The sequence below is a fragment of the Pteropus alecto genome, unplaced genomic scaffold, assembly GCF_000325575.1.
Source record: "Pteropus alecto unplaced genomic scaffold, ASM32557v1 scaffold16, whole genome shotgun sequence".
NCBI lineage: Eukaryota > Metazoa > Chordata > Mammalia > Chiroptera > Pteropodidae > Pteropus > Pteropus alecto.
In genome coordinates, this window is record NW_006438867.1 from 8,047,568 (window position 1) to 8,074,786 (window position 27,219).

General features: G+C 40.6%; 1 protein-coding gene across 1 annotated transcript in view; it reads right to left on the reverse strand.

Moving 5' to 3' along the window:
- RNF17 (ring finger protein 17) overlaps nucleotides 1–27,219 on the reverse strand; it is a 77,407-nt gene that overhangs the window by 17,809 nt on the left and 32,379 nt on the right. Inside the window, exons 13-24 of the mRNA XM_006915839.2 lie at nucleotides 26,676–26,844; nucleotides 25,221–25,411; nucleotides 24,268–24,409; nucleotides 18,462–18,615; nucleotides 16,208–16,323; nucleotides 15,232–15,352; nucleotides 12,112–12,232; nucleotides 8,567–8,794; nucleotides 7,800–7,950; nucleotides 7,530–7,648; nucleotides 2,104–2,194; nucleotides 1,040–1,155 (exon numbers count right to left, since the gene is read on the reverse strand). Coding sequence (XP_006915901.1) covers nucleotides 1,040–1,155; nucleotides 2,104–2,194; nucleotides 7,530–7,648; nucleotides 7,800–7,950; nucleotides 8,567–8,794; nucleotides 12,112–12,232; nucleotides 15,232–15,352; nucleotides 16,208–16,323; nucleotides 18,462–18,615; nucleotides 24,268–24,409; nucleotides 25,221–25,411; nucleotides 26,676–26,844 — 1,719 coding nt within the window. The remainder of the gene's footprint in view (nucleotides 1–1,039; nucleotides 1,156–2,103; nucleotides 2,195–7,529; nucleotides 7,649–7,799; nucleotides 7,951–8,566; nucleotides 8,795–12,111; nucleotides 12,233–15,231; nucleotides 15,353–16,207; nucleotides 16,324–18,461; nucleotides 18,616–24,267; nucleotides 24,410–25,220; nucleotides 25,412–26,675; nucleotides 26,845–27,219) is intronic.

Consider the following 27,219-nt stretch of genomic DNA (forward strand, 5'->3'; position numbering starts at 1 on the left):
ATTGTACATTTTTGTTTCTTCTATTTTGCTCTATTTTCTTTTCAAAGGAAATAAGCGTCGACAAAATAGCCCCATATGCCCTCAGCTTGCACTGCCCCTTGTCCCCAGCCAAGCTAGCAGGCAGTTCCAGCGCTGTCAAAACGGTGACGGATATGGCGACCGTGGCAGCTGTCATCAGCAATGCTAGCTTGCCCGGCGTTGTTCACGGTAACAGTTCTTTCAAGGAATGGCTTTAGTCTACAGGCAGTGAGCCCAAAGAGACACTGGTGGAACAAAGGTGCAGGACCCAGCCACAGGCCCGTGCCCAGCCTGCCGGTCAGCGCTCGCCAGCCATAGCCAGTCACCTCATGATCCCTCTGCTTCTGACCCCTAGATCTCCCTCCATTCCATTAGCACTGGGGCGTGGGCCAGGAATAAGGTAAGATCTAATAATGCAAGATAAAAACAGCGATCTGGCCATGCATGGGACAAGGTGGCTACTTGGGACATGTGTTTGCCATTGCCACAGAGCCCTACCCCTGGGGGAGAGAGAGGAAGCCAGGACTATCGCAAGAGCCTGGCCCTTCTTCCCTAGGACTTTGCAAAGGCACTTACACCTCGAACGCAGTGCTCGAAGGATCTTTCCATGTGAACACTGCTCGATTCTGTTTTCTGTTACCCGTTTCTGTTGCACACACACATTTTGGCAAACACCTACGAGAACTGCCAACATAAAGCTTAAACATTCTTGTCTCAGCAGTGAGGCCAAAGGGCGCAGATCAGTTCCTGTCATTCCCTTTTCCTCTGGTTTACAGTGTAAATGCAAAGCCAGGGGAAAAAAGAAAAGCAAATGTGCCAGCAGGAGCTCAAACGTTCCATAGCTGATGGGCCCAAATCAGCAAATCGTCAGCCCTGAAGGAGGACATTCTGGGTTAGTTTATACATCATTTTAAAGAACAAACAAGATTCAACTCAGGTGTGAAGGCACATGGACACAGAGGTTTCACATGGGCAAACACGACGCCTCCGTCACACACTGATGCAGAAACGAAGCCCCTACCTCCGCTCTCTCAGGGCCAAACCCTTTTTAATCAAATACTTAGAGACATCCACACGCTCTCCTTTTTCATCTCTGCAGAAAAGCTTCACAGGTAATGGCCATGTCGCGCTGTTTTCCTGCAGTGGTTAAGAGCAGGTAAGTGTGAGACACAAAAGGGAAATCTTATACACGATACCTTTTCATGGGAATTTCCTCCTCAGATCTCCAGGCCAGAAAAACAATCCCCGGCCAAGTAATTTTGATATATGACCAAATTAGAGAGAAAACAGCCTGGAAGAGAGTCAGTGGGGACAATGCCTCGTGAAATGAAATGCCATGGACAGCCGCACCATCAGGTGAAATTTATGTGAGTGTGTGTTGGGGGGCGGGGGCGGCCCAAAGGATAGAGAAACTGAAAAACTTTTTTGTCCCAGAATGTGGGGTTGGGAAATACACTACAGTTACAAGTTTCTCTATTCTTCTAAACTCTGCAAATTTTAAATTGAAATATATTTCCACAGGTGTGCTTTTCCTACAAAAAGCAAAAGAACAAAACATATATTCTCCTTCATGTGTAATTATAAAATGGAAAAAGTACGCACAGAAAAATGTAACATGGAAAAATTACTTATATAAGAAACTGCTAATCAATGTGATAAAATGTATCGAGGTAGAAAAAAGTAAAGGAGGCAATGAATATTTTTAAATTTTTTGAAAAAATATAAAATATTGCCTCCTCTCAAATCCATATCATACACATAGTTAATATTTCACCAGCAGCTCAACCAACGTTCCAGTTTGTAAAGAATATCAAAAGGCTTCAAAAATGCACTCTAGCATAAATTCTGTTTTGTAACATGCAAATTATCAATTCAAGAATATTACTTTAGAAATGTTTTAATTCATTCATGCGATCATTTATGGTACATCTATTATTAAACAGATATTATAACTTGAAATGAGACCCAAAAAGGTTGTAAAAAAAAAATCCAAATAGTTTGCTGTTACTTTCTCAACAAGAAATGAACCTGTAGAAAACATTGATGAAATAATTAGTTCATATCTACTGTGACCCCGTTACACACCTGTAAGATCATACTTGCTACAGCTCCAGTCAGGTACAATGAAAGACAGTCACAAGCTGTCGCTGTCCACTTGTCACTCCCCCCAGTTGGTCTAAAACAAAAAATTTTAACAACTTGTTTTATAACCAATACCACAAAATATAGAAATATAAAATAACCACCATATGCATATATATTTGAACCAACCACATATGTAGTGTGAAATCAGTTTAAACGTGGCTTTGTGTTAATTTCACAATTTTCCTCCGTTTTCACAGCTTTTTGTTCATCCCTCTAATGACGAGGTCCTTGTGGGTAATTTTTAAAACAGGCTGGATAAATCTGTAATTCTAAATGGGTTCACTAAAGCTTCTACACTGTTGGAAGGGTCTTTGAGATCCTTTGGCCTTATCTGTGAACAGGTCTGTAATCTCTCCATTTGTGCCCATCTCTAAAAATGCACACAAATACATGGGGCATGTCTGTAGGGTTCATGGTACACGTCTGTAGGGTTCGGCCCACAATCTGCAAACGAGCCTGTGACGCAGAGACGAGCCTTCCAATTTACAGACAGCACATCAAGAAGGCGGCCTAGACGCTGAGTGACAGTATTTCTATTTCAAAACCAATGAGATGAACTGACAGAAATAAATGTAAAATCCTATATTTTGGTGAAAAAAATCTATGACTTAAGTGTATAAAATGCTATAGCTGCCTAATGAGCATGAGCGAGGAACACGTGCCACTCCTACAAAGTCCTCCGAATGGCAGGCCCTGTGAGGACACCCAGGTCTGTCCTGCCCCCGCGTCAGTGCTGGGCCTTTGGCTGTCAATCTGTGTGGCTGATCCTTCTTCTTCGGAGGAGACGGGACAGGGTAACGCCGGTACAGACAACAAACAGATGCAGACAGACGTGCTTGGGCGCCGTTATGCAATCATCGTTCAGTGAGACTGCAGGTCGAACAGAGTTACAGCTCAGACTGCAGGGCTTCTGACTGCTACTCACAAGCTCAATGTGAGTTCAATGAAAACTGCTTAGACATTCAACCCAACTCACCTTCCCAAATACAGATTTAAACACGCTACACTAACCAAATGTGATGAACAGAATAACATGTTTGTAGTTTTGGTGACATCTGCTCACAATATACCTGAAATAATTCTTCCAACTTAAACCAGAGAACATTTAGAGAAAGAAAGCAGGAAAATCTAGAAATCATGTTATTTTAGGATTATCTGACAAAAACGTAATAGCCTGGAACATGGCATCTACCCTGCCATACATGACGGCTGCCAGGAGTACAGAGGTGTGTTCTGAGGCAAAATGAGGACACATGGCAGGGACGGGGGACATGAGGAGATGCCAGCAGCTGGAGCTGCCTGATCGACGAGCTCCCTAGAGATGCGTGTGCCACAGCACTGGGGGTGTTTGAGCAGGTGCTGACTGTCCACCTACTAGGACAGGTGTTAACAGAAATGACTCATGATGCCACTAAGGTCTGAGTCTGTAATTCTTGTCCCAAAGACACTACGGCTTCACTGCCATGGATTTATCAGTGAAGGGAGGCCCCCTAGAAGCAGCCATCTGCCACTTCCTTAACCTGCAAAGCGAAGGCTGAGGGCGGGCTGCGCCCAGGCTCGGAGCTGCCGGGGCCCCTTCCCACCTGGGAGGCCACGAAGGGCGGTCGATGCCGCAGCCCGTGAGAAGCCGCACTGGGCTTGACCAGCAGCGTTCCCTCCTGAACCGCCTACTCAGGACACACTTTTCCTACATTCCTCTAAGCTACATCTTATTTACAGATTTTCCTTAACAGCTGAAGGTAATCTGAATAATTTCTTAGAGATCTGGTGAATTCACCTTTCAAAAGTTATTATGGTAATTTTCAAACAATCAAAAGAAAGCTGAGTATCACTCAGCTTTGACAATTATCAATACGTGATCGAATTTATTTCATCTATAGTCCCACATACCCCATCCCTGATGAGTTTTCATCAAGTTCTAGTTATCACATGATTTCATTTGAAAAGATTTTAGTTTGTGCTTCTAAAAGATAAGTCTTTTTAAACTAACATAACCATGGTACTGTTAGCATGTCTAAAAAATTTAGCAATTCTTTACCATCAACTTTTCAGACGGTGCTCATTTTTCCTGATGTTTCGGGACAGTGTGAACTGGTAAACAAAACCTGTACCCCGTGGGTGGCTGACATGCAGCTCGAACGCCCCTCCCACCTCCTTCCCTTACAGTTTCTGAAGAAACCGTCACTCGTTCTGCAGTGTCCATGGTCTGAATGTAGCTGCATCTCATGGTGTTCAACACGTTCCTCTGTCTCTTGCGTTTCCTTTAAATTCAGAATTTGGTCTGGAGTCCTGATCAGATTCTGGCTCACATTTTTCTTTTCCAGCAACACCATTCGCGGTGGTGCTGCGTACTCCCCTCGGGGGTCCACGTCATTCTCTCCATGTTAGCAGCCACCAACACTCGTTGTCTGGATCCCTCAGTTTCTTAGGGTTATAAAATTGTGCCATTCTAGTGATATCATTCTTCCTTTGTTAGTCAGAATACTTATAAAAAACAATGTTCTCTAATCGACTGTTTGATTATCTTCAAATATATATCATACAGGAAAGGCAAGACAAAAGCTCATCTCCCTTATCAGAAAGCTCATCAGTGTCAAGAATAACAAGGTGGCTCCTGGAATCCTCTGAAAGGAACTCGTGAGTTCATCTTTTGTCACCTTATAAACTTGGGGACTGAGACAGCTAATGCTTCAATGGGCCACGCTCGCCCTGAGGATGCTCCAGTCCCACCCTGGAGTTTATTCAGGTTGCCTCCTGAGTCCTTTTGTCATAATCCCAGTCATTCTTAAAACTTTCTCGCTTTTTGGTATAAGGTATTCTAGATTCATATTGCACATTTCCTGCCCAAGGCCTAGAATTGGACATTTTCCCAAAGAGCATGAATTTCTTTAAGTGGGAACTGGCATCTGGAGGCCTCTATTTGCGTACCAACGTAGCTAGCTCACTGCTGCTGGGTCCTTCATGTTACAAGCTAAACAACATGTTTTAGCATTAAAACATCTCATGAGTTTCTACTGATACTGCTAATTCAAAACCAGGAGTACAAGGTAAATTAATTTCAACCTCACGCTTTGTCATCTACCACACTGGTTCTTGGTGACACGCACACAGTTACTATTCAACTTACCCCTGACACACACCGGTGCTCCAGTGACACCACCACCACTGTGGGATGCTCACCGCAGCAGGCCTGGCAGGGAGGCAGCTGCATTCTGTCCTTAGCTATGCTCTGCTGAGAATGCAGTCCGCTCTGTGAGGAAGATGCTCTCTGAGAGGCTACGACACCAGCTGTACGGTTATTTCATTTTCCTCACCATTTTATTGATTTATTTATATAAAATATTAACAGTTCCAATATTAAATCAATATTGTTAGTAACCGCTTTTCTCTTTCCCCCATTGTCTTATCTGAAGTACCTACTCCTAGTTAACACCAATAAGACAAACATTAAGCTTACTGGACTTGTCATGTAAACTCTTTCTCACCCCAATTTTGAAATTGTGCCATATCTAATCATTGTGTATGCTATTCTGTCTTTAAAAAAGACCACGTGACCTTAGTTCTTAGGTGAAACGACTTAACGCTCACCAGCAGCCTTTGTGCTGGCCTCTCTCTGGAGAGGATTCTGCAGGCGCCTCAGGACCTCCCTAAGCTGTGCTCTCTGTCCTGGGCCACTGTGGCTGGACGTGGGGCCTGCGGCTTGCCATTTTTTAAATTATTTTTAAAATATTACTGCATTACCTCTGGCATAAAGTGTTGATGACACTGTGACTTTGTTTCTCTTACAAGTCAAAAATTTTACTAGATAATCTCTCAGTGTTGGCATTTGATTTTCAATGTGTAGTTTTAAGTAGTCTTTTATTTTAGAAACACTCTTTGAAGTGGGTTTTTAGTACTTAGTTCTATTGCTTTCAGTTTTCTCCTTTGCAGTTCCTCTTACACGTGTGCTGGGGTCTTGTCTATTTTAGATATCTTTTGTTCTCTTTTGAATCCTCTGGATTTTTATTTTACATTTTAAAAATCTGCCTATCTTGTATTTCTATTTAGGTATTACGTATTGTGTTTGCTTTTACTTTTTTTTTTTCTAGTTTAGTCTACTTTTATAGGATTTTATTTCTAATTCTTTCCTGAGTGTTTTTTAAATCTTCCTTTTTCTGTAATGTTATTTCTGAGTTTTTCTATTTGTTCTATGTTGTTCCTCACACTGTCTACATTTTCAAAAATTATTTCGTTCATTCTGAAATATACAATCACAGCTCGCCATTCTGTGGGTCTTCTGGGTGGTTCTCCCTCACCTCTAGGGACATTCTTGGGCTCCTGATTCATTTTTCTCATAATAATGTGCATGGAATTCAACCATAACTCTTCCTTTTGCTCACATTTTACCAGAAATGCCTTTGGGAGGACGGGGTGAACCACCTGCTTTTATAACTTCATGGCTTTAGGGCTTTCTTTGTGTTGTCCTCCCGCAGTGACAGAAAAGGTGGCCTCATGCTCTGGCACCTCGCTCACCTCCCTGCTTTTCCCTGAATCTTTGCTTTGCTCTGGCCATGTCTGGTTTGCTCGCATTGGGCTCTGTTCCCAGGAGTCTCCCCTCCGTTTGTGTCCCGGGAGAGAGCTCTGATGGCTGGGGTCACTCGGCTAAGGAGGGTCCAGCACCACGACACGGGCGCACTGCAGGTCTCTGTGGTCAGCTAGAGGCAGCCTCTGCATCACTCCCTCCTCGGCCGTGGCTGCTGCTCTCGCATTGGCCTGTCTGCTCTGGGGAAATGCGGTGGCCAGTCCCCACTGTCAGAGCCGTCGGAGCCTGGCCAGCTTTCCCCCCCACGCCCTCCCACGCAGAGGCTGATGCCACAGGCCCTGGGTCATGTGTGCCACACCTGCTGGTATCTGGGGACTCACAGGGAAACCTTGTGCCGACTTTTGCTGTGACGCTAACCCGCAGTCTTTAGTTTTGCTATTAAAGTTGCTGTGTTTTGGTAGGGTTCCAGTAGACTCAAAATCCATGCCATACCATGTTCCCAGAATCCTCTGTAATTTAGTCTTTTTGGTAATTTACACATTTTTAGCTTTCCATGGACTCCTAAACTTAGGAAATAAATTTTATTTCTATCCGCCTTTATTATTTTTTTGATATCTAACACTTTGAATTCTATCTAGATACCTGTCATACTCACCTATCTCTATTTCTTAAATACCACTAAAACTGATGTGCTCCAAATTTTTCTTTCCTTCTTCTTAAAACCTTAAAGTTTTATGAAAATTTCAGAATATGTTAGCAAAATTAAACTGACAAGAACCCATCTATAAAGAAAAATATTTAAAATCACCTTGAATAATAAAAAAATTTACTGAGCTACAACTACCTTATGTCGACGAGAGCACACTCCAAAGACAATCTGCCCGTGGCCTTCAGGGTGTCCTCCAGTTCTCGTAAACACGTGATGTTCACGACCACTTCGACGCCCACGTCGTACAGCAAAACCTGCAAAAACAGTAACTTTATCTACGGCAGGACAACACTTCAAAATATTTTTTTTTGCAAACTGGAAAGCATAATAAAAACTGGATTAAATAACCCAGGATAAAAATACAAAATGCGTTCACTTCCATGATTCTATTTTAACTGCATTTACCTCTACCAAGGAGTCTGTGACCATTCTGATGATCTGGCCTCTTCGCCACTGGTTGTTTTCTGGGATCTCGACAGCACAGTGCATACCGTTCTCCCACTTAACTGGCTCCCATTTGGAGTTTTCATAAGCAGCTACCATCTTTTCTTCTAGACTATGTAAATAAAAAGTATTTTAATCTTCTAAACCTTCTCTTATAACATATAATTCTCAGACCATGTATCTGCTACTGTCCTCCCTTACTCATTCTGCTCCTGCCAGACTGAATACCTGTCCTCCTGACACGCAGGACTAAGTGCACCGCAGGGCCTTCGAACTATATTCACCCTCTGCCAGAGACGGGCGTCCCTAGGTCCCCCAAGGCTCCTGCCGCTCCTCCCTCAGGACCCAGCTCGAATGCCACCGTCTGTGAGGCCTTCCTAAAACTGTCTTCTTCCCCAACGGCTTCATCTTTCTCCGCTGTCTTCATCACCATCCGCTGTGCTAAATGTTTCATTTGCTCACTGTCTTTCCCTCTACTAATGTCCCCCACTCCGAGAACACTGGATGTCACACAGTAGGTGCTCAGTAAGTATTTATGGGATGAATAAATTCTAATCTAGTGAAAATAACCCGTAAATATTCTATTTGTATACGTTTAACTAGTTTTTTAGTGATTACTTAGTTGAAATAATTTTGCTACTTTTAAAATTCTATGACCTCTAGATCTTTGAAATATAGAAAAAAAGAATAAAACCATATGCAATATACATCTTCCTTATATCTTATACCTATTAAGCAAGTTTTCTGTTAATAACCACTGAACATAAATCTTCTCGGGAGATACTACATTACAGATATGCACAGGCAGCTCCTTGTTGCAAAGCGACTGGAGATTCTCATTTGGTAGAGATTTTGCAGACACAGAACTCAAGTTGTTTACTTCATTTGAAATAATTTCTTCTGGAGAAGGATCCCATACTTCGGTATGCTTTTTGGAATTATCTTTGATAGTATAACTGAAAAAGAACAAAACACATTAGCAAAAACAGTAGTTTGCAAAATACTTGTTTGTATTTGCTTAGATCTAGAGATTAAGGAGTTTTAGCTATGACTCACTGTTTCTCAGTTTTGATATTAATAGCAATTTTATTTTTTAAAAAGAGTTTAGTTACCACCGAAGCAAGCATAAAGAGAAAAATCTAAGTCAAACTTTCTATTTTAAAAACAGTTTACAATACCAACTTTGCTCATGAATTCACCATTTCCCATTGATATTTTATACTCACAAAGATTATTCAGTTTTTTTGATAACTTGAGTATTTCTCCTTGATGAAAAAATATCAACCTGTTTGCCAATGAGGATACAAGTGAAAAGCAATTGAAAATAAAGGGTGTTAAAAGCAAAATTGTTAAATGAAGTGTTTAATAAGTCAGGTTAGTTCAGATTAAACACAGATAATTAGATGTCATTTTTTATTTCTATAAAGGAAAACTTGATTTCTTTCACAGTTTGAGATTCAGCTAACTGAGATGACTGATTTTGCTGCTAAATCTAATAGACAGTTTTTGGTCCTCACTGGAAATGAACTCTGAGCACCAGCTACTTCTCCCTTCCTGCAACGTCTCTTCCCTTGGCTCCTGGCTTCTCAGGCGTGGGTTCCTGAGCTACCACTTTGGAACTTCTCGTTCCTGTGATAATCCTCAGCTCCAGCTTCACCCGGACGACTGAGGTGGATGACGGAAGAGATCATTCTATTCACTCCCACGGACTCCTTTATCTTTTATACGCTGGTGACTCCCATATGAGTCACCTAACCAGGTCTCCCATCCATGTTCTAGATCCACACATTCGTCCCCTCCATGCAATATTTACTAGGGACAAACTGTGAGCCAAGAACAATCCTAGATGCCCGTGGTGTGGACAAAGCAGGCAGGGTTCGAGTCTTCACAGTGTGTGCCACAGAGTGATGCTGAGACTTACGTAACTATACAAAAAAAAATTACGACATGAACAAGATTTACACAAAAAAAGGACAATGGTGTGGGCCAATGAAGTCTCGTCTGGTCTGGGAGGTAGGAAAGGTCTCTCTGAGTGACACTTCAGATTTTAAAAGGCTACGCAGGAGTTTGCTAACATTCCAGGAACCGAAACGAAATGTGTAGCTGACACAGTAAGACGACGGGCAACAGCATGAAGCTCATCGGTAGGCAGGGGCCGGACTATTTGGGCAACGTCACTTGTTATCTTACAAAGGACGTATATCTTACAAAGGGTGTGTATGGTGTAACTGAGTGTGACGGAGAGGCTTGACTGGGATGTCACATTTCTCTGTTCACTCCTCGGTGATCAGGGCAGGCAGTGGTCCTGTCCTCTGTTCCCTCACCTTCCTCGTTCCAATGCGCCACCTCCAGACGTCCTGATGCGTGGATCTGTCAGACATGCTGTGTGCTGAGCAGAGGGCCTTTTGCTCCATCACAGCTGTCTGACTTGTTGTAAAATCAAGGGGAGACACGAAGGGTCTTCTTACCCCGCTATGATGTTGACACCGAGTACCCGTTTTCACGTCTTTTGGGTATGTACCCAAGAACAGAACTGCTGGGTCATGTGGTGATTCCACGTTTAAGGATCTGAGGATCTGCCCAACTGTCTTCCACGGTAGCTGTACCATTTATATTCCCACCAGCAATCTACGAGGATCAAATTTCCACACTCTCACCAACACGTTATTTTCCATGTTTTTTTATTACAGCCATCAATAGTGGGTGTGAAATGGTATACTAACAGATTTTTTAAAAAGAAATGTTATTCATTTTTGAGACATATATACACATGGTCCAAATTTTAAAATACAGAAAAGGTACCGGGGTGAACACTACTACTGGATTTTATAACTCCTTCCAGAGAAATGATATGCTCACACACGTATGCAAAGCTGTGTTGGTTAAAAAAAAATCAAACATCCATCATTGGTTCTATGCCCCATCTGATACCTTTTAAAATGAACGTTAACTGGAAAAAACTTATGACTTTGATTCTTTAAAAAAAATTTGGTAAAATGAGAGTTAAGTAAATATTTGATGTTATTAATTAAAACGCTTAATTGTAGCAATGGAAGGCTCCTGAAGTTGGCCAATGCCATCGGTCTTATCATTAGTGAACAGGCCGGCTAACAGCAGGACGCAAAGTACAAGCTTCATGGCCAAGAGCTGCACCTCCAACTTTTGGCTACAATGGAAGCAACAGGACCGTACAGCTCACATATCCAGGTAAAGACATTAATGTTGACGAAAACCTGAGGGCATGCTTACAGGTTGACACATAAATGTCACCTCCTACTGTGTGCTAATCATACTTTATGACCAAGCTAACAAGTTTTTTAAAAACTTCGGCTTTACAGAAGTATAACTGATACATGAAATTGTAAGATATTTAAAGTGTACATGATTATCCAAATCCATAGCTGTATACCTAAAAAGAGTGAAATTTTATTGTGTATGTTATATCTCAATAACCCTGACTTTGACAGAAAGAAAACTCAGTCTAAAGCACTCGAGTGTCTACTCTGACCTCTGTCTTGCCCTCCTGGGGACCTGCAGTGGGCGAGCACAGGTGCTCCCTGTGCCACAGCCCTCCTGGCGTCCGGGCGGAGGGGACAGGCCTGCAGGGACAGGCCCACAGGCCTCCGCTGGCACCCTGCTCCTCTGGCTCAGCCTGAGGCAGGGTGTGGGTGTCACCGACACTGGCTTTCTTCAGCGCCCTCTGTGGAGCTTCTTCAGAAACTCCCTCGGGCCACCCTACTGCATGAGTCCTGTCCTGGAAGAGCCGCTCTGTCTCCCCTCCAAGTCCTTCCACTCCCTAACCACTACTCTGCACTTCCGCGTCTGGCCTGTCCTGGGTCTCAGCACAATGGCTCAACCATGGTTCTCTTTCAAAGTACACACTTGAACCCAGGAAAAAGCCACGTTTCTCCAAACGGAAATGTAGGCCGCTCTACCACCCCACTTCTTCTCTATCCTGCCATTTTGCTTCTCTAATAGGTAGACAGGCTGCCTAAGCAGATGTTCCGCCCAGAAACAAGATGTCAGTATCCTCTTCCTAGATGCGCCTTCAATCTCTCGGAGCCACTCTCGTGGTTTTGGGGTTCCTTAGATAGAGGGAAAAGCCACTCTACTTCTCATTAGACTAATCCCTTCAACGACTGTTCCTGACCAGGATCAGGGGAAACGCCCTTCGCTGGTCAAAGCAGGAATCCTATGGGGAACAATGGCGGTTTCCCTTCTCATGACTGAAGTGATATGTGATCTACACACGAAGGTTCACGGGTCTACTTACCCTACTTCATAAGATGCTAGGCCCTCCTTGACTAGCTGGTGATTAATGCTGGTAGGAGTCATTCCAGGAGCACCGAGAGAATCGAAAAGCTCAACTAAGAGCACATTATCTTCCAGAATTTCTGCAAAACCATTAAGACTAATTTGGGGAAAGAAAGAAATATGTCGCAAAATATACTAAATGAAGCAATTCAAAAAAAAACTGGAAACCTAATTTCCTTCATTTTGCATCCATGAGGTTTTTTACTGAATAATGGTCAAAGTCTCAGTCTAGGAGTAGAAGCAGAATTTTGCAGACACAAAAGAACGGCCAACGCTTTCTACAGCATATACAACTTAGTAAAATGTTCATTTTGGATTACTGTGTACTGTTCTATAATGAACCAAAAGCAGTTTAAAGCTTTTAGGTTCAGAAAGATATAAATTGACATATATTTCATTAAAAAATTGTTCTTTCGCGTTTTTACACTGTTTCATTGGATTCAACCAAGTTCCAGAGGACAAAAGAAATGAATAAAAGTTAATTCAGGTCAGTGATTATTTGCGAAGGTTTATGGTTTTTATAACAATGGCACAAAGTTTAAAACAGCAAAAGCTCAATCTAGAACCCTTAACTGGAATTTTTCCCATCCTTCTGATTTTAGGACAAGCCATCTAACTTAATTTCTTTTAGAAACCAAATTGGCTGCTTATTAGATCTATTTCTTTAACTATAAACCAAGAGTTAGCTGAGGGTGAAGTCTGCATCTCATATGCTCATTCACTTATCTACAGCACTCAGCATAGCAAGGCTGCTTGGTAAATATCTGCATAGACGACAGAAGAATTTCTTTAAGTAGCACGTACTTCCTTCCATGCACTGGGATCAGTTTATGCCTCCACCTTCCAGGCCAGCGGTCCCCAACCTTTGTGGCACCAAGGAGTGGTGCTCCTATGAGAATCTAATGCCTGAGGATCTGAGGTGGAGCTGAGGTGGTGATGCTGGAGCTGGGGAGTGGCTGCAAATACAGATCAAACTTCACTGGCCTGCCCGCCACTCACCTCCTGCTGGGTGGCCCAGTTCCTAATAGGCCAGAACCAGTACCAGTCTACGGCCAGGGGTTGGGGACCCCTGTTCTAGACATCAGTAGTTGGTAGCAGCCGGTCAGAATGATTCCAAATAAAAAGATAAATTGTTACCAGCAGTAACACCCTATATCATCTAGTCTTAAGAAAACATATTAGAAAACCTTTTCAAGAACTTAAAATCATTTCTACTTTTCAATGCATCAGTTATATTATCTAGAAACAAAAGGCTAAGCAAGCAACGCTGAGCCTCAACCACCTCTGATCTCCTTACTTCCCATCTCTCATGTCCCCATCACGTTCTTTATTCCAACAGGGCCATCCTCCCAGTGTTCTGTCTTCTCCCCCTCCCTCCTCTGCTCCTAATTGAAATGTAAATGTCCCTTGCTTTATAAGATAACCATACGTGTTAATGCGAGGCTCACATTCTCATCTGGAAGTTCACTTTATTATAAATGTCTTGAACTCTTGATCTCATTGCTGTGCAGGTTAACGGGGAAAGTTATTTTAGGTTGAGCAGGGCCTCTGGCAGTCCTTAAATCAAATTATGTAGGTAGATAACTATGGTACAACTAGTGTTTGGATGTGGTTGGTATAACAATTAAGTGAGAAAGAAAGAAACCCGGGGAGTCAAGGTCTTGACGGGTTGGCCAAAGGAAGGGACATTCAGGGAGGAGCTGAAAACCAACAGAATAAAACATCGCAAGGAGAGCTGGAAGGAGAGCTGTCCAGGTTAACGCTGGCTTGAAATCAGGGGGTCCCTGGAGGGCTACGTGGCCCTGAATTTATGGCTCCTTGCAGAGGAGCCAGATGTGAAAATTCAATAGACTAATGTGATTTCTCTAACCATATTCCTCAACATAACTATTTCTATAGAACACTTTCCTGTATCAAAGTGAGTAATGATCACAGATATGTCATCATTTCTAGGTTATGTGACCTCGAGCAGCTGATCCCTGAGGTTCAGTTTCCTCAATGTAAAACAGGCTAATAAACTTATGATGGCTGGGTTCATAGAATGGTGGTATGATAAAAGTCAAGAAGTGGATATAGTAAAAATGACCCCTGCATGTGCCATAAATCAACCCTAAGTAAACCTAGTCTATGTATCCTGCACTGGCACTCGTCACAGCCCGTGCTGGTCACAGCTCTGGAACACAGCAGGACCCCAGATAAAAGCATTCCCAAACCTCCTGTCCAAACCCCTTGGAAGCAGATGAGTGTCAGAATTCCTCTGAGAAAAGTTCCACCCTCAGTGGATCGGGGCAGCAGCCACAGGCAAGCATCACCATCCCAAAGTGGCACAAGGGCATGTCTTAGAGTACTGTTGTTTTGTCACAGTGTCGGTGACATGCGGCAGGACATGACTGGTATACACTGACTGACCTATGGAGAAACTGGTTTTGTTCTATGCTGTTTCTCTTAAAGTCACGGAATCTAGCTATGATGTTAGGTGAGGACTCGCTCGCTGTGTGAATAATTGCTGTAAAGGGGACAAAGACCACACACATCCTCATGGCGGTTCAAATCAGTTTTTGTCATTAACTCTTGATTTTTACAACTTGTTGCTCAGTGCCAGCCTAGGTCTCAGACCCAAACTATGCAAAAAGAAATTTCTTCAAAACATGCTGAAAGCCTACCACTGAATTCATTTAAGTGAAATGAAAGGAAAAACAAACAAAAACTACTTGCCAGTTATGTCCCATCTCCTCTCACTTTCCTGCCCATTGAATGCTGGTACCCGACATGCAAAACCTGGGCCAGAGCCCTCACAGACGTGCAGAAAGCAGTAAGGGGAGCCGGTCCCCGGCCTCTGGGCTCTCAACAGGCCACCAAGAGTGACCTGGTCTTTACCGGCACACTCTGCCTCATACGCTGATTTCAGACCCTAGAGCCTGCAGAAGATGTTATTCTATTTTATCCAATTTCAATAAATATCATCTATTCTTACTGATGACATACTGAATCAATTCATAAGATCTGGAGAATGTCATGTTATTCTCATTTAAAACTATGTATGAACACATAGCAAAAAATAAAAATGAAAATAACTTACTAATGACTGAACATGTCATAAATTTATCTTGAGTCTTTTCTTCAAATTTTTCTTTAGCTTGTTCAGACCACTGCGTTGTCTTTTTACACGGTTCAATATAGGCCAGCTTACATTTAATTGCCTGTGTCAAACAAAATTGCACCATTAAGAAAGTAAGCTTAATTTCTAGTTATTCTAGAATTAAAATAAAGTTTTATGTGTGTTCAAACTAAACTTTCTGTTTGAATTTAATACATATTTAGAAAATAAATGTGCAAAGATGTCTATAACAGTACTTTATAAATGCAAATAATTAGAATCAAAAGGGTATTTGGTTGAATGAATTGTAGTGTACTCAGATACTGGAATAACAAGCATTCATTAAAAGAATCACAGATACTTATGCTACATGTTAAATGAGAAATGCAGGTTACAGGACTACGTATATTCTAAACCCATAATTGTTCAAGACACAGAAGATGCATCTTAGAAGTACGTATTTCAAAAACACTGAATACTGAGTGATTCCCCTTGTTTTGCTCATCTATATTTTCAAGTTTTTCCTATAACATTCTATCCATTTTTAAAATGAAAAATATTGCTCAATAACAATTCAAATACCATAGGAGTGAAATAATAAGCCCCTTAACCTTACTTATCGATGGGGTGGGGGATTCCAGGGGCAGAATAAATCTTTTCTTACTCTTCTAGACATCACTCTTTCTCCTGCCATGTTATATACACTAAAAGCTGCCGACCAGGAAGTACTTACAGATGCGAACGAACACACACACACACACACACACTTTATAGTTAATGCGTATCTGCTGAGACATGCACGCTATTTCTTGAACAGCAACAATTCTCTATAGCCTTGCAACAGACATTATTTATAGATAGAAACAGTAAACAGAAGATTCCTACTGCAAAAGTGACTTCTGAAGCGACTTTTACGTATATGCTAAAATTCCAACCCTGTGATTCACAGTAAGATTACCTTCTCTGGGGGATTCAGAAACTCATCCTTTATTTTACGCATTTCTCTAAGTGTTATTTTTGCAGTATTGCCAAAGTCTACATATTTAACTTCAACTTCACGATGTCCAGGCAATCCTTCAAAAATTATGAAATTAGAAATCACAAACTTGGAAAGAACACAGAGAACTATCTAGCAAAATGTAGAATGATCTATAGTCAACTAGATTAGAATATTTTTATGTTCAACATACAAATTTAATGTTTCAAATGTAAAAAATATTTCTAATATGTGAACTTTAAAAAATCAACCATAATTCATAGTTGTGAAGACTTGGTGAATGGGAAACTAACAAGATATCCAAAGGACAAACAAAACCAGGGTAACAAAATAATGATCAAGTGCTCGGTGTTATGGCCTAAAAGATAAGAACTGGGGTTTCAGTTTGACTGGGTCAGAAACCTAGCTCAGTCCCCGGATTCCATGTGACTCTAAGCGAGCTAATTAACAGCTCTAAGATACTACTCTGAGCAAGTGACTTTTTCTCTTCAACCCTCATTATTTCATCTGTAAAGTGGGCATATCAAAACAATCAAATCTTGTTAATAAGATCTTTTTTTTTTTTGCTTATTCACTGGCTTAAAATACTTTGCGAAGCACCAAGCACAAAGCAAGCACTTAATAAATGTTTACTGTTAGTCAACATAGGTGATCAAACAAGGCAAAAGATTTAACTATTAAACTAAAGATTCATTTGCATGATATCTAACTTAAAAGTTTTTTTTTTTTTCAATTTCATTTTGGAGAATATTGTGAAAAACAAGCAGTGACAGATCTCTATGTTAATCTAGTCTCTATATTTTAAGGATACCAAAGAAATTTCTGGAAGTTTCAAATATATCGAAGTTTGAATAAAGATCTGTCACAAACTGACCTTTTCATAAATGCTCAAAATAACTTCAGCTTCTCTCACACGTATGTACAGTGCACTAAACTTGTTGCCATCACTTTCAAATTTAAGTACCAATACAGAACACGTAACTTCAGTATGGGAGAGTACAGGCATCCTTTACTTCTTGACAGAAGTGAATGCAAGTGGAACAACATGGTACTCTAGATGCCACTTCCAACGACTCAGGCCCTAGTAGTAGGTATCGGTGGCAATCAAGGAGACACTCGCCACTGTAAGCACACGGTGAGAGGCGAGGGAACCTCTCCCCACTTCCCCAGTAGATTTCATGCTAGAAGGAGATTCTCAACTGCACCGATGCCATGAGGTCCTTACATTCCTCAGGTCTCTGAATGAAGATGCAAATAAACCCACACACGTGGGATGAAATTTAAAGAGCATTTTTTACTCACGTTACTGACCATGCATGAGAGGAGAGTCAGGAGACATGGAAGGTCTTAGAATTTACCATTTATTCTCTCTGAGGAAACAATCAGAAGATGCTCCACCAAAATAAGGGAGAAACCGAAGAGGTAAACATGGGATCCCAAAAACAAGGGGTCCCACACAGAACAGTGAAGTGTATTGCCAAGTAAAATAAATTCCCAGAATAACAAAATTATAGTAAGCCTAGGGGACGAGCAGTCTAATTGGAGCAGAAGATGGAAGGGTGTGTTCACCGTTAAAAAAAAAATCAAACAGACACTATCTGAAAGTCTAATCATGTGGAAAACTGTTTTGAAGTATTAAGAAGTTGTAACCATAAATTAAAAGAAAATAAAGTGAAAAGCCAATGCAATTCTTAACTCAGAATTAAACAAAGTATACTTTATGGCTTAGCAGTGAAAATATTTACATAGAATATTAACTAAAAATTTTCAGACAACTATGGGTGCTAAGAAGAGAATAAAAGAGCTGTAAGAGATCTAAAACATCTATCATATAATAAATAATATCTGAGATTGAAATATCAACAAGGTATATAACATTATTTAGAAGAAATAACACCAAAAGAAACAGTTGAAAGAATTAAAAGTATTTGTCTTTTAGAAAGAGAGTGGAATGTAAGTCATTTAGCATTATTTAACATTTTAAGTAAGGCAGACATTAAAATACAAAAAAAAGTTAAGTCCTAGTCAAATCAAATGAAACCTAAGGGGCCAGAGATTCATCTCCCAACATTATCACTAGCTTTCTAAACACAGACGACAGAGAAAAATGTTAAGACCAAATAAGACAACCACCACGATTCAATGTGCACCAATGCAAATAGCAGCAGTTTTTAAGCATAGCATTTTTCTGTAAAAATAGTATGCAGCGTCCTACCAATGACTTTCGCTCGGTACCAAACTCCATCTTCAAATTTAGCTACACAGGCTTGATCTTGAACTGGACAGAGGATTTCCAAATTTTCCCCATCTTCACTTTTATAGAAATCTTCAATTGACTTTAATAGAAATAAAAAATCCAGGCTCTCTATCTAAGAAATAAAGGGATTAAAACACTGTAGTTTCAGAGACACTTAAAATTTAAATGTTTGTATTATAGGCACCGCTCATAAAATTAGGAAATTACAGAACAGGAATTAGACATAAATCAATTGTTATACAATTTATATTTGAAATATTTTAGTTCCAAAGAATTATATAAAGTCAGTACGTATAGATATAAAACATTTTAAGAATCACATTCCTCCAGGAATCTTAAGTGTATGTCCTTCTCAGTATTTTACAACACACAGACACTTTTTCATGCTTTTGTTTTTTATCAAAAATGAGGTCACACCATTTGTACACTTTGGTAGCTTGCATTTTTCTATCAATTTTCACTTCTCTGTTTCGGTAAGTGTTCCCACTAGTACGTCTAGACCATATTTAGATTTCCCCAACAGACCGAACTGGTGTTCGGTCTGGCTATCTCAGTAAGTCCAGTGCAGCGTTCCTTTTTTTAAAAATGACTCTATGTTATTGAAGAGAGTCTGCTATTTTTCTGCAGAATGACCCATTCTTTCGATTTACGTGGTCATGTTCTCATGCTGTTATTTAGCTTGTTCCTTCACTGAGTAGGGTCTGTCCCCCGAATTTCCCTAAAGCTGAAAGTTATATCTACAGATGTGATGGATTTAAGCCAACCCTTTTTGGTTAGAATACATAACTAAACCTTTTCCCACATCAAAAGACATAACATTACTGAGTCACCATGAACATGCTAAGACGCATCTGTGGACTAGTGGGATGATTCCGGCCCCTTCATCGGACAGCTGTGCCCCGTGGTGGCCATGCCCCATGGTGGTCATCCAGTAATTCATGTGCTACTTTGGCCTCATATGAATGTCCAGTTTCCTATTAACCATCCATCTAATAATTTTAAAGTGAGTTGAAAAAATGTTAATAATTTCAGGAGGATTTATGAAATAACAGCATTATTGATTAAAATAAAGCTATTATTAAGTGAGACTATTTGGTTACCTTAAAACACAGTTCCCAAAGTTCCTATAGTACCTAAGACATAGTTCTTAAAACAAAATCAAAGATAAATGGTTGATTATTTCTCAAAATACTAATTCTTCAGGTTAAAAAATATTTTAAAATATACCTCAACTGACAAAAAAATTAGGTTTTTCTTTTTTGTGAGCATAATAATACATATGGAAATTTTCTGAATCTCTCTTTTCTTATTATTTCATTTAAATTACTTTAAAAACTACTTTAGACTTTCTGAACTTTTATTTCTAAGTACATGTTATTCCTATTCTTTAACAGGTTATCCAAAGTGAACACTGAAAAATTCGAAAGAATGACAATCAGCAAAACAGCTGACTAGGAAGCTCCAAGCTATTGTTCTACCACAGAAACATTGAAAAAACAAGAAATCATCTAAACCAACTTTGTCAGAGCTCTTGAAAACAGTCAAATGTTTACAGTAAGCAAGCAAACACCCAAACGAGCTCTTGGCATTCAAGGTAATCTCTGTCCAAACATTTGCTGAATACAAGCTAAAGGAACAGAGACTTTGGTGATCACACACAAGGAATATTCTTTGCAAAAATTGTTTGGAAAAGTTACAAAAACTGACAACTACAGTCTTTGACAACAGAAGAAAAATCCAGCAAACCCAGGGTGGGGAGAGGGAATCAGATTTTCAGAAGGCGCACAAAGAAACAGGAAAACATGACTCATTCAAAGGAATTAAAAGAGAAACTGCCCCTGAGGAAGCCCAGATAGCGTACTTACTAGATAACGACTTAAGAATAAATGTTTTAAATATGCTCCAAGAGCTAAAGGAAAACTTGGACAAAGAACTAGAAGGAACCAGGAAAACAAAAGACAAACGAGAGAGAAATTGTAAAAAGGAATCAAACAGAAATTGTGGAGCTAAAAGTACAAAAGCTGAAATGAAAAATACACTAGAGGATTCAAGAACAGATTTGAGAAAGAATCAATGAATCCGAAGATAAGACAATTTAAATTATTCAGGGAGAAGCAGAAAGAAAAAGAATGAGGTGGACAAGAGACTAAGGGACTTGTGGGACACCATTAAACACAAGAATATATGCATTATGGGAATCCCAGAAAGCGCCCAGAGAGGAACAGAAAGATTTGAAAAAATCATTCCTCAAACATCCTAAATTTGATGAATCTACAAATCCAAGAAGCCCAATGTTATGAGTTGAATTGTCTCTCCCCAAAAGACAGTTGAAGTCATAACCCCCAGTGGTGCAGAATGTGACCTCATTTAGAGACAGGGTCTTTACTGAGATAATCAAGTTAAAATGAGGCCATGTGGTAGGCCTGAATCTCATGGTTGGTTTCCTTATTAAAAGGGGTAAAATGGGCACAGAGACACACACAGAGAACACGTATGAAGGCCGAGACTAGGGTGAGGTAGAAGCCATGGAACACCAAAAACATCCAGCTAACCATCAACGCCCAGGAGAAAGGAACCAATGCCCAGTCCTCAGAAGGAACCAACTCACGTGACAACCTGATCTTGCACTTCTAAGCCCAGACCTATGAGACAGTAAATGAATGCTGTTTAAGCCACTTGTGGGGCTTTATTATGACCATCCTAGGAAATGAATGCAGATTTTGCTGCTGGAAAGTAGGGTGTTGCTGTAACAAACACCTACAATGTGGGAAAGGCTTTAGAATTGAGAAGTGGGTAGAGGAGAAAGAGGTGTGAGGTGACTGAATAAAAAAAATCCAGATTGCCTCGAAAAGACTCTTGGTAGGAATATGAACATTACAGGTGCTTCTGGTGAGCTCCCAGACAGAAGTGAGGGCTGTGTTGCTGCACGTGGGGAGAAGGGCCATCCTCATTACACAGTGGTGGGGAACGGGGTGAACCACGCTCTGCTGGATGGACACCAGCTGAGGAAACCTTAAGCAAAGTGTTGAAGGTGCTGCCTGCTTTCTCCCTGCTGCTTATGATAAAACATGGGAGGACAGAGATAAGTGGAAGAAAGAATTGCTAAATATAAAGGACCAGAACTTGAAGAGCTAGAAAATTCTCAGACTATCCATACTGTGAAATATGAGGAAGCATGCTCAGGAGAGAACACGAGGGGTGTGGCTGGACACTGTTTTATGAAATAACTGTATTATCGATTAAAACAGAGCTATTATTAACTGGGACTCAAGAGATTACAGGTGTGTGAGTCATGGGTCCAATCAGTCTCCTCAGCAGATACTCTACCAGCTTCAACTGCAGGGGATAGAAATGGGCATGGATGAAGGAGGGCTGCTGGACTGGTGGGATTCTGGAGGCAGAAGGTGAGCTGATAGAGCTACCGGCCATGAACGTGTGTTATCTTCTAAGAAACAGGAAGAATGACCCTGAAGGTGGTTCAGAGGCTGGTGTGTCTGCCACTGCCACCACGGGCCCAGAGGGCACACGCTTGAGAAGCAGGCCTGTGTCCTTCTCTGTTCCAAGGGGTGAGGACAACTCCCCAATTCCAGTGCGTGAGGCTGCTGTCGGGGCTGAGGGGGCAGGGCCACCACCCAGTGAAAGAGCTAAAACTATAAAACTCTTAGATGAAAACAGTGAGAAAGCTTCGTGATGTTAGATTTATTTGGCAATGATTTTTTTGCACAGGACACCAAAACCATGGGCAACAAAAGAAAAAACAGATAATCTGCACTTTATCAAAGTTTGTGGATCAAATACTGCTATCAAGAGAGTGAAAAGGCAACCTGCAGAAGGGCAGAAAACATCTGAAAATGATAAACCTGATAAAGGATTAATATCCATACTGTATAAAGAACTCCTAAAACCCAACAATAAATAATCCAATTAAAAACGGGCAAAGGACTAAAATAGATATTTCTCCAGAGAAAATAAATAAGTACATGAAAATATGTGCTCGATAATATTAACCATTAGGGAAATGCAAATCAAATCCAGAATGAAATACCACGTCACACCTTAAAATGGCTAGTATTTTTAAAAAGGAAAATAACAACTGTTGGTGAGGATGTGGAAAAACTGGACCCTTATGCATTGTTAACAGGAATGTAAAATGGTGCAGCTGCCATGGAAAACAGTTTGGCAGTTCTTCAAAAAGTTACACAGAATTAGTATTATAATCCATTAATTCCACTTCTCATTATATACTGCAAAAAACTGAAAGATGACAGCCAAACACGTGCACACCCATGTTCCTAACAGTGTAGTCACAATAGCCAAAAGGTTGACACGATCCAGTGTCTGTCAACATATGGATAAACAAACGTGGCATATACATACAATGAACATTATTCAGCCATGAAAAGGAATGAAATTCTGATGCATGTTACAGCATGTAAACATTATGCTCAGTGAAATAAGGCCAATACAAAAGAAAAAGATTGTTAGTTTTTCACTCAGGAGGCACCTAGACTAGGCAAATTCATAGAGAAAGAGTAGCACAGGGGTTACCAGACCCTGGGGGAGGGGCAACGGGGAGTCGCTGTGGGTGGGGACAGAGCTTCTGTCTGGGAAGATGAAGAGCCCTGGAGGTGGACGGTGGGGATGGCTGCACGGCATGAGGAATCTGCTCAGTGCCCCTGAACTGTGCACCTGATGGTTAAATTTTGTTATATTTTACCTCAATTTAAAGCACTAAAAATATTCAACAAAAGGAAGACGCTAAGTTCTACTTCAGTGCCACCCAATCTGGCGGGTCACACCAGGTGTTGGGGGCGGCGGCACAGCATGGTGCGTTGTCTCTGCGGCCCACGTCCACTTTGACTCTGCCCCTCCGTCCTGCGCGGCCTTGGGCCAGCCGCTCCTGGCCTTAGGTTAGTCTCCACACCTAAGTGATGATAACGGTGTCTCCCTCATCGGACTGCTGTGAACATTGAGTTAATTCACACACGCATCATGGCCCTTAGAATGTGTTAATTCACATAAAACGCTGACACAGACAGAGAGATCAATAAAATGAAATTGTTGTCAGAAGCCGTCAAACCCATCAGTCACACATCCAAAATTTAATATGAAATGCCTTTCATCTGAAACTCTTTTGGTGTTCAAATTCAGAAAATTATCTAATAATAGTCAGTGAACCCTGAGACACACACAATGAGAAACAGGTTTCATCATTCCGTTTTGTCGGCTCCACGTGCCTTCCTAGTCGCTACAGCGGACCCTTGAACACAGGTCTGAAACTGCACGAGTCCATTTACGTGTGGATTTTTTTCAATAAATAGGTGAAAATATTTTTGCTTCTTTGTGATTTTCTTAGTAAAATTCTTTCTCTAGCTTACTTTACTGTAAGAACATAGCATATAATACATATATGAAACATGTTAATTGTTACCAGTAAGGCTTCTGGTCAACAGTAGGCTGTTAGTGGTTAAGTTTTGGGGGCACCCCGCGAGGTTCAAGGGTCGACTGTAGACTTCAGACAGTAGCAAGAAACGTTTACACGTTACACAGCCGTCACAGTCCTTTGCCTCCACGTAACTAGCTTGCGTGATGAAGAATTGCTTCAATTTACTGTGAATCACATGAATTTCTTATTTCAAGTTGCAGCTACTAAGAAACTTAAAACTACAGATGGTTCAGTGGTTTGTTTGCTCTAAACTTCACACTGGGCACTCACTGTTATACATTTCCACTTAAAATTTGCAAAGGAACACTCTATACTTACCAACTGAAGATAGAAATCAGTAGGGCTATTTATATGACAAACCATAACGGAAACATCTGTCATTTCTTTAGGCAAAACAGGTGGATGATAGTGTAAAGTCGTATTTTTTTCAGAGTGACTTCTTAGTGATTGTGACCTAAACCTAATTAAAAGCATAATTAAAAGCATAAGCAAGAGCCATTTTCTTAAAGTCTCTCTTCTCTCAGTGACTTAATTTGAAAAAAGGACTTGGACATTTACTGATTTATCTACTGAGTATTCCCGTTCCAATTTCTCTCTTTAAACTTTATAACACTTTTTGGTATTGTCTCTAATTATCAAACCAAGTTAAAGAAGATGTCGTCTCACAGCTCAGTAATTAACCTTCCAGTCTGCGTTGGAACATTCTTGAGCTGGACCTGCAGGTTCTACTCTAAGTCTCCCAGTCTCTAGCAGCACTCGTCAGGCCAGCTGAGGGTCTCTGCAGCCTCTGCCAGCTCCAAGACTGTTTCTATGTGTCTAGGACGGAACCTAGTTGGTTCACTTCCAGAGCTGTGTAACTGCTCACGACAGAGAGTTAGTATCCCCATTTCTATGGTTACGTAATCACTTCCGGTCATCGGAGATGAGCGAGAAAGGACCTTTAAGTATCTAGGTTCATACACTGAATGGAGTAGTTAGAAAATTTAAGTCAGAAACTGGTAACTACAATTCTTGAAACCCTAGTGAAGCTGCTTGTGAAGCTATCAAGTCTAAAAAATGTTCAGTATCTACAAAGATCTATTTTCTTGATTTCTTGAAATGAAATTACCTGAATGTAGCTTTCAGAGACAACTGTCATTAGAAAGCTGCCGGCAGTATTTTTAACTTCCTGGACTATGTTGAGGTTCACTTTACCGTCCGTAGTTTTTAAAAGTAAAACCTACTATTCCAATTTATAGCTATAATCTCATAAAGATAACTAAGTGACCTACCTCGCCAGCTCCATAAAAACGAGTGCGTCTCTAAGAGACACAGGCATGTCGCTGCTTATTTTATTGGCTGGTGGCTTCTGCAGATCCACAATAAGCAAGCCATCTTCTTCTCTAAAAACTTTCATTAAAACGGCCTTGTTATTTACCATTTTCAAAAATTCTACTTTAGCTTCTTCTCCCCAGCCTTCACTCTGTAGAGACAGTTAAATTCCAAAGTACTTAATAACTATAATTAGCTCTAACGGTAAAGTGCTCTGGACTTAGCTTTATACCGACTGGAGTCTCCAAGTCTGAGCAAAGGCACCGCACCAACCACAGACAGCGAGCAGCAGCCAGGGCCACCAACCCATGGGTAGCTCTACGTGCACACGATGCACGGCCACGCTCTGACTGTGCACACGCAGGCCCATGGTGTGCACAAGCTGCTGCGCTTTAGGGCTCAGTCTCACTTCTGAATATCATTAGTATGAAGACTATAAAAATTTTAAAACAAAACAAGCATTAGATACGAACTTTTCATTTAAATGATGAAAATCAAAAGGAAAATCTGAAAGTGTAATGAAAGCCATGTCATACAATTAATTCGTAATCATCATCAGTTAAATTAGTTCCCATTACTAGCAACATATGAGGCATGGGCTACTTAAACAATAACAAAAATATTCATCCATTGGAAAAAAAAATTTTTTAAGTTAGTGTTTGAAACTTTAAGTACCTATACCTAAAGTAAATTTCAAAGGTCAAAACTACACATTCTGTAAAGACAAAAAATAAAACATCTAAAGATTGTATGAGTTACAAAAGTAAAGCCTACTCAGAATAAAAGATAAAATTAAAAAGAAAAAAAACCATCTTACCATTTCGAGGAAAACACCAGTGCTTATATTTTCGTGCTTCCCCTTTCTATTCACGTATTCATTCTTTCAATTATCTGTTGAATGCCTTCTATGTGCTATACCTAGCTAAGTGCTGGGAATATAATAAGCAAAGACACAGCCTCCTACTTTCACAGACTTCATAACTGCTTAACATACATTCTTACACACAATTCCTGTCTCCCAGGAGTTTTCAATCTTGCTGGGGAATAAATAAAACAAAGCACAATGCAATATGGGCTACGAGTAATGAACAGTGTCATGGAAATAGTGAAGAAATGTTTAGAAACACAAACCACACCATATCTTAATCAATCTCTCTGTATTTATTGACTCCGAAGTTCAGTGGTTGACGTGGATACCTCACCCATTAGGTTTCCCATTAAGAACGTTTCCAGTTGTGGAAACTGAAGCTCATTTCCTCTTTACGGTGCCTGCTGGTTTATTATGCAAAACTGTATTCACTAAGAGAACTGGTGCCTTGGACCTACACCCTACACCCAGCAATCTGACTAGCGATACCAAGCTAAAATTGGAATATTTAGCCCTCCGAAGGAAAAATCATTTAACTTTCACTTACTGAATTCTGTGGAACAATGTCCTTCAATGAGCACGACTGTGCTAGTGGCCGGATGTCTTTCAGAAGCCCTTCAATATATGGTTCCGTCTTCCTCAGCAACAGACACAAGTCACTCGGCGCTATATGCTGCTCGGTAATGTGTTCTGATCCCACCTGGGCATCACCGACTCTAGGAAGAATTCAAGTAACATTTATAGAAAATAATGCTTCAAATCTAAACTTGCTTTCCGCCATAAAAGGCATGCATTTCTAAGGATAGTCTCCTTAAGCTCTATCTTCTAGAAAGTTACATTCTAATTCATACTTCATTACCATATAAATTTAATCTAGCTTTTATAAGCAAAGATGTTGTTCTCATTAAATCTCAATTGCCTTTATCTAAATTGTCTTTCATACATATCTATTCGGTTTAAAGTTAAAGGGGATAATGATGCCTCCAACTAGAAATCTATTGATTCATAGAGCTATGACTATTAAATAGTGATCGTGCTATAATTAATATTGGTCCTTATGACAGAATCATTTTAAGTTTGTTTTCTTTACC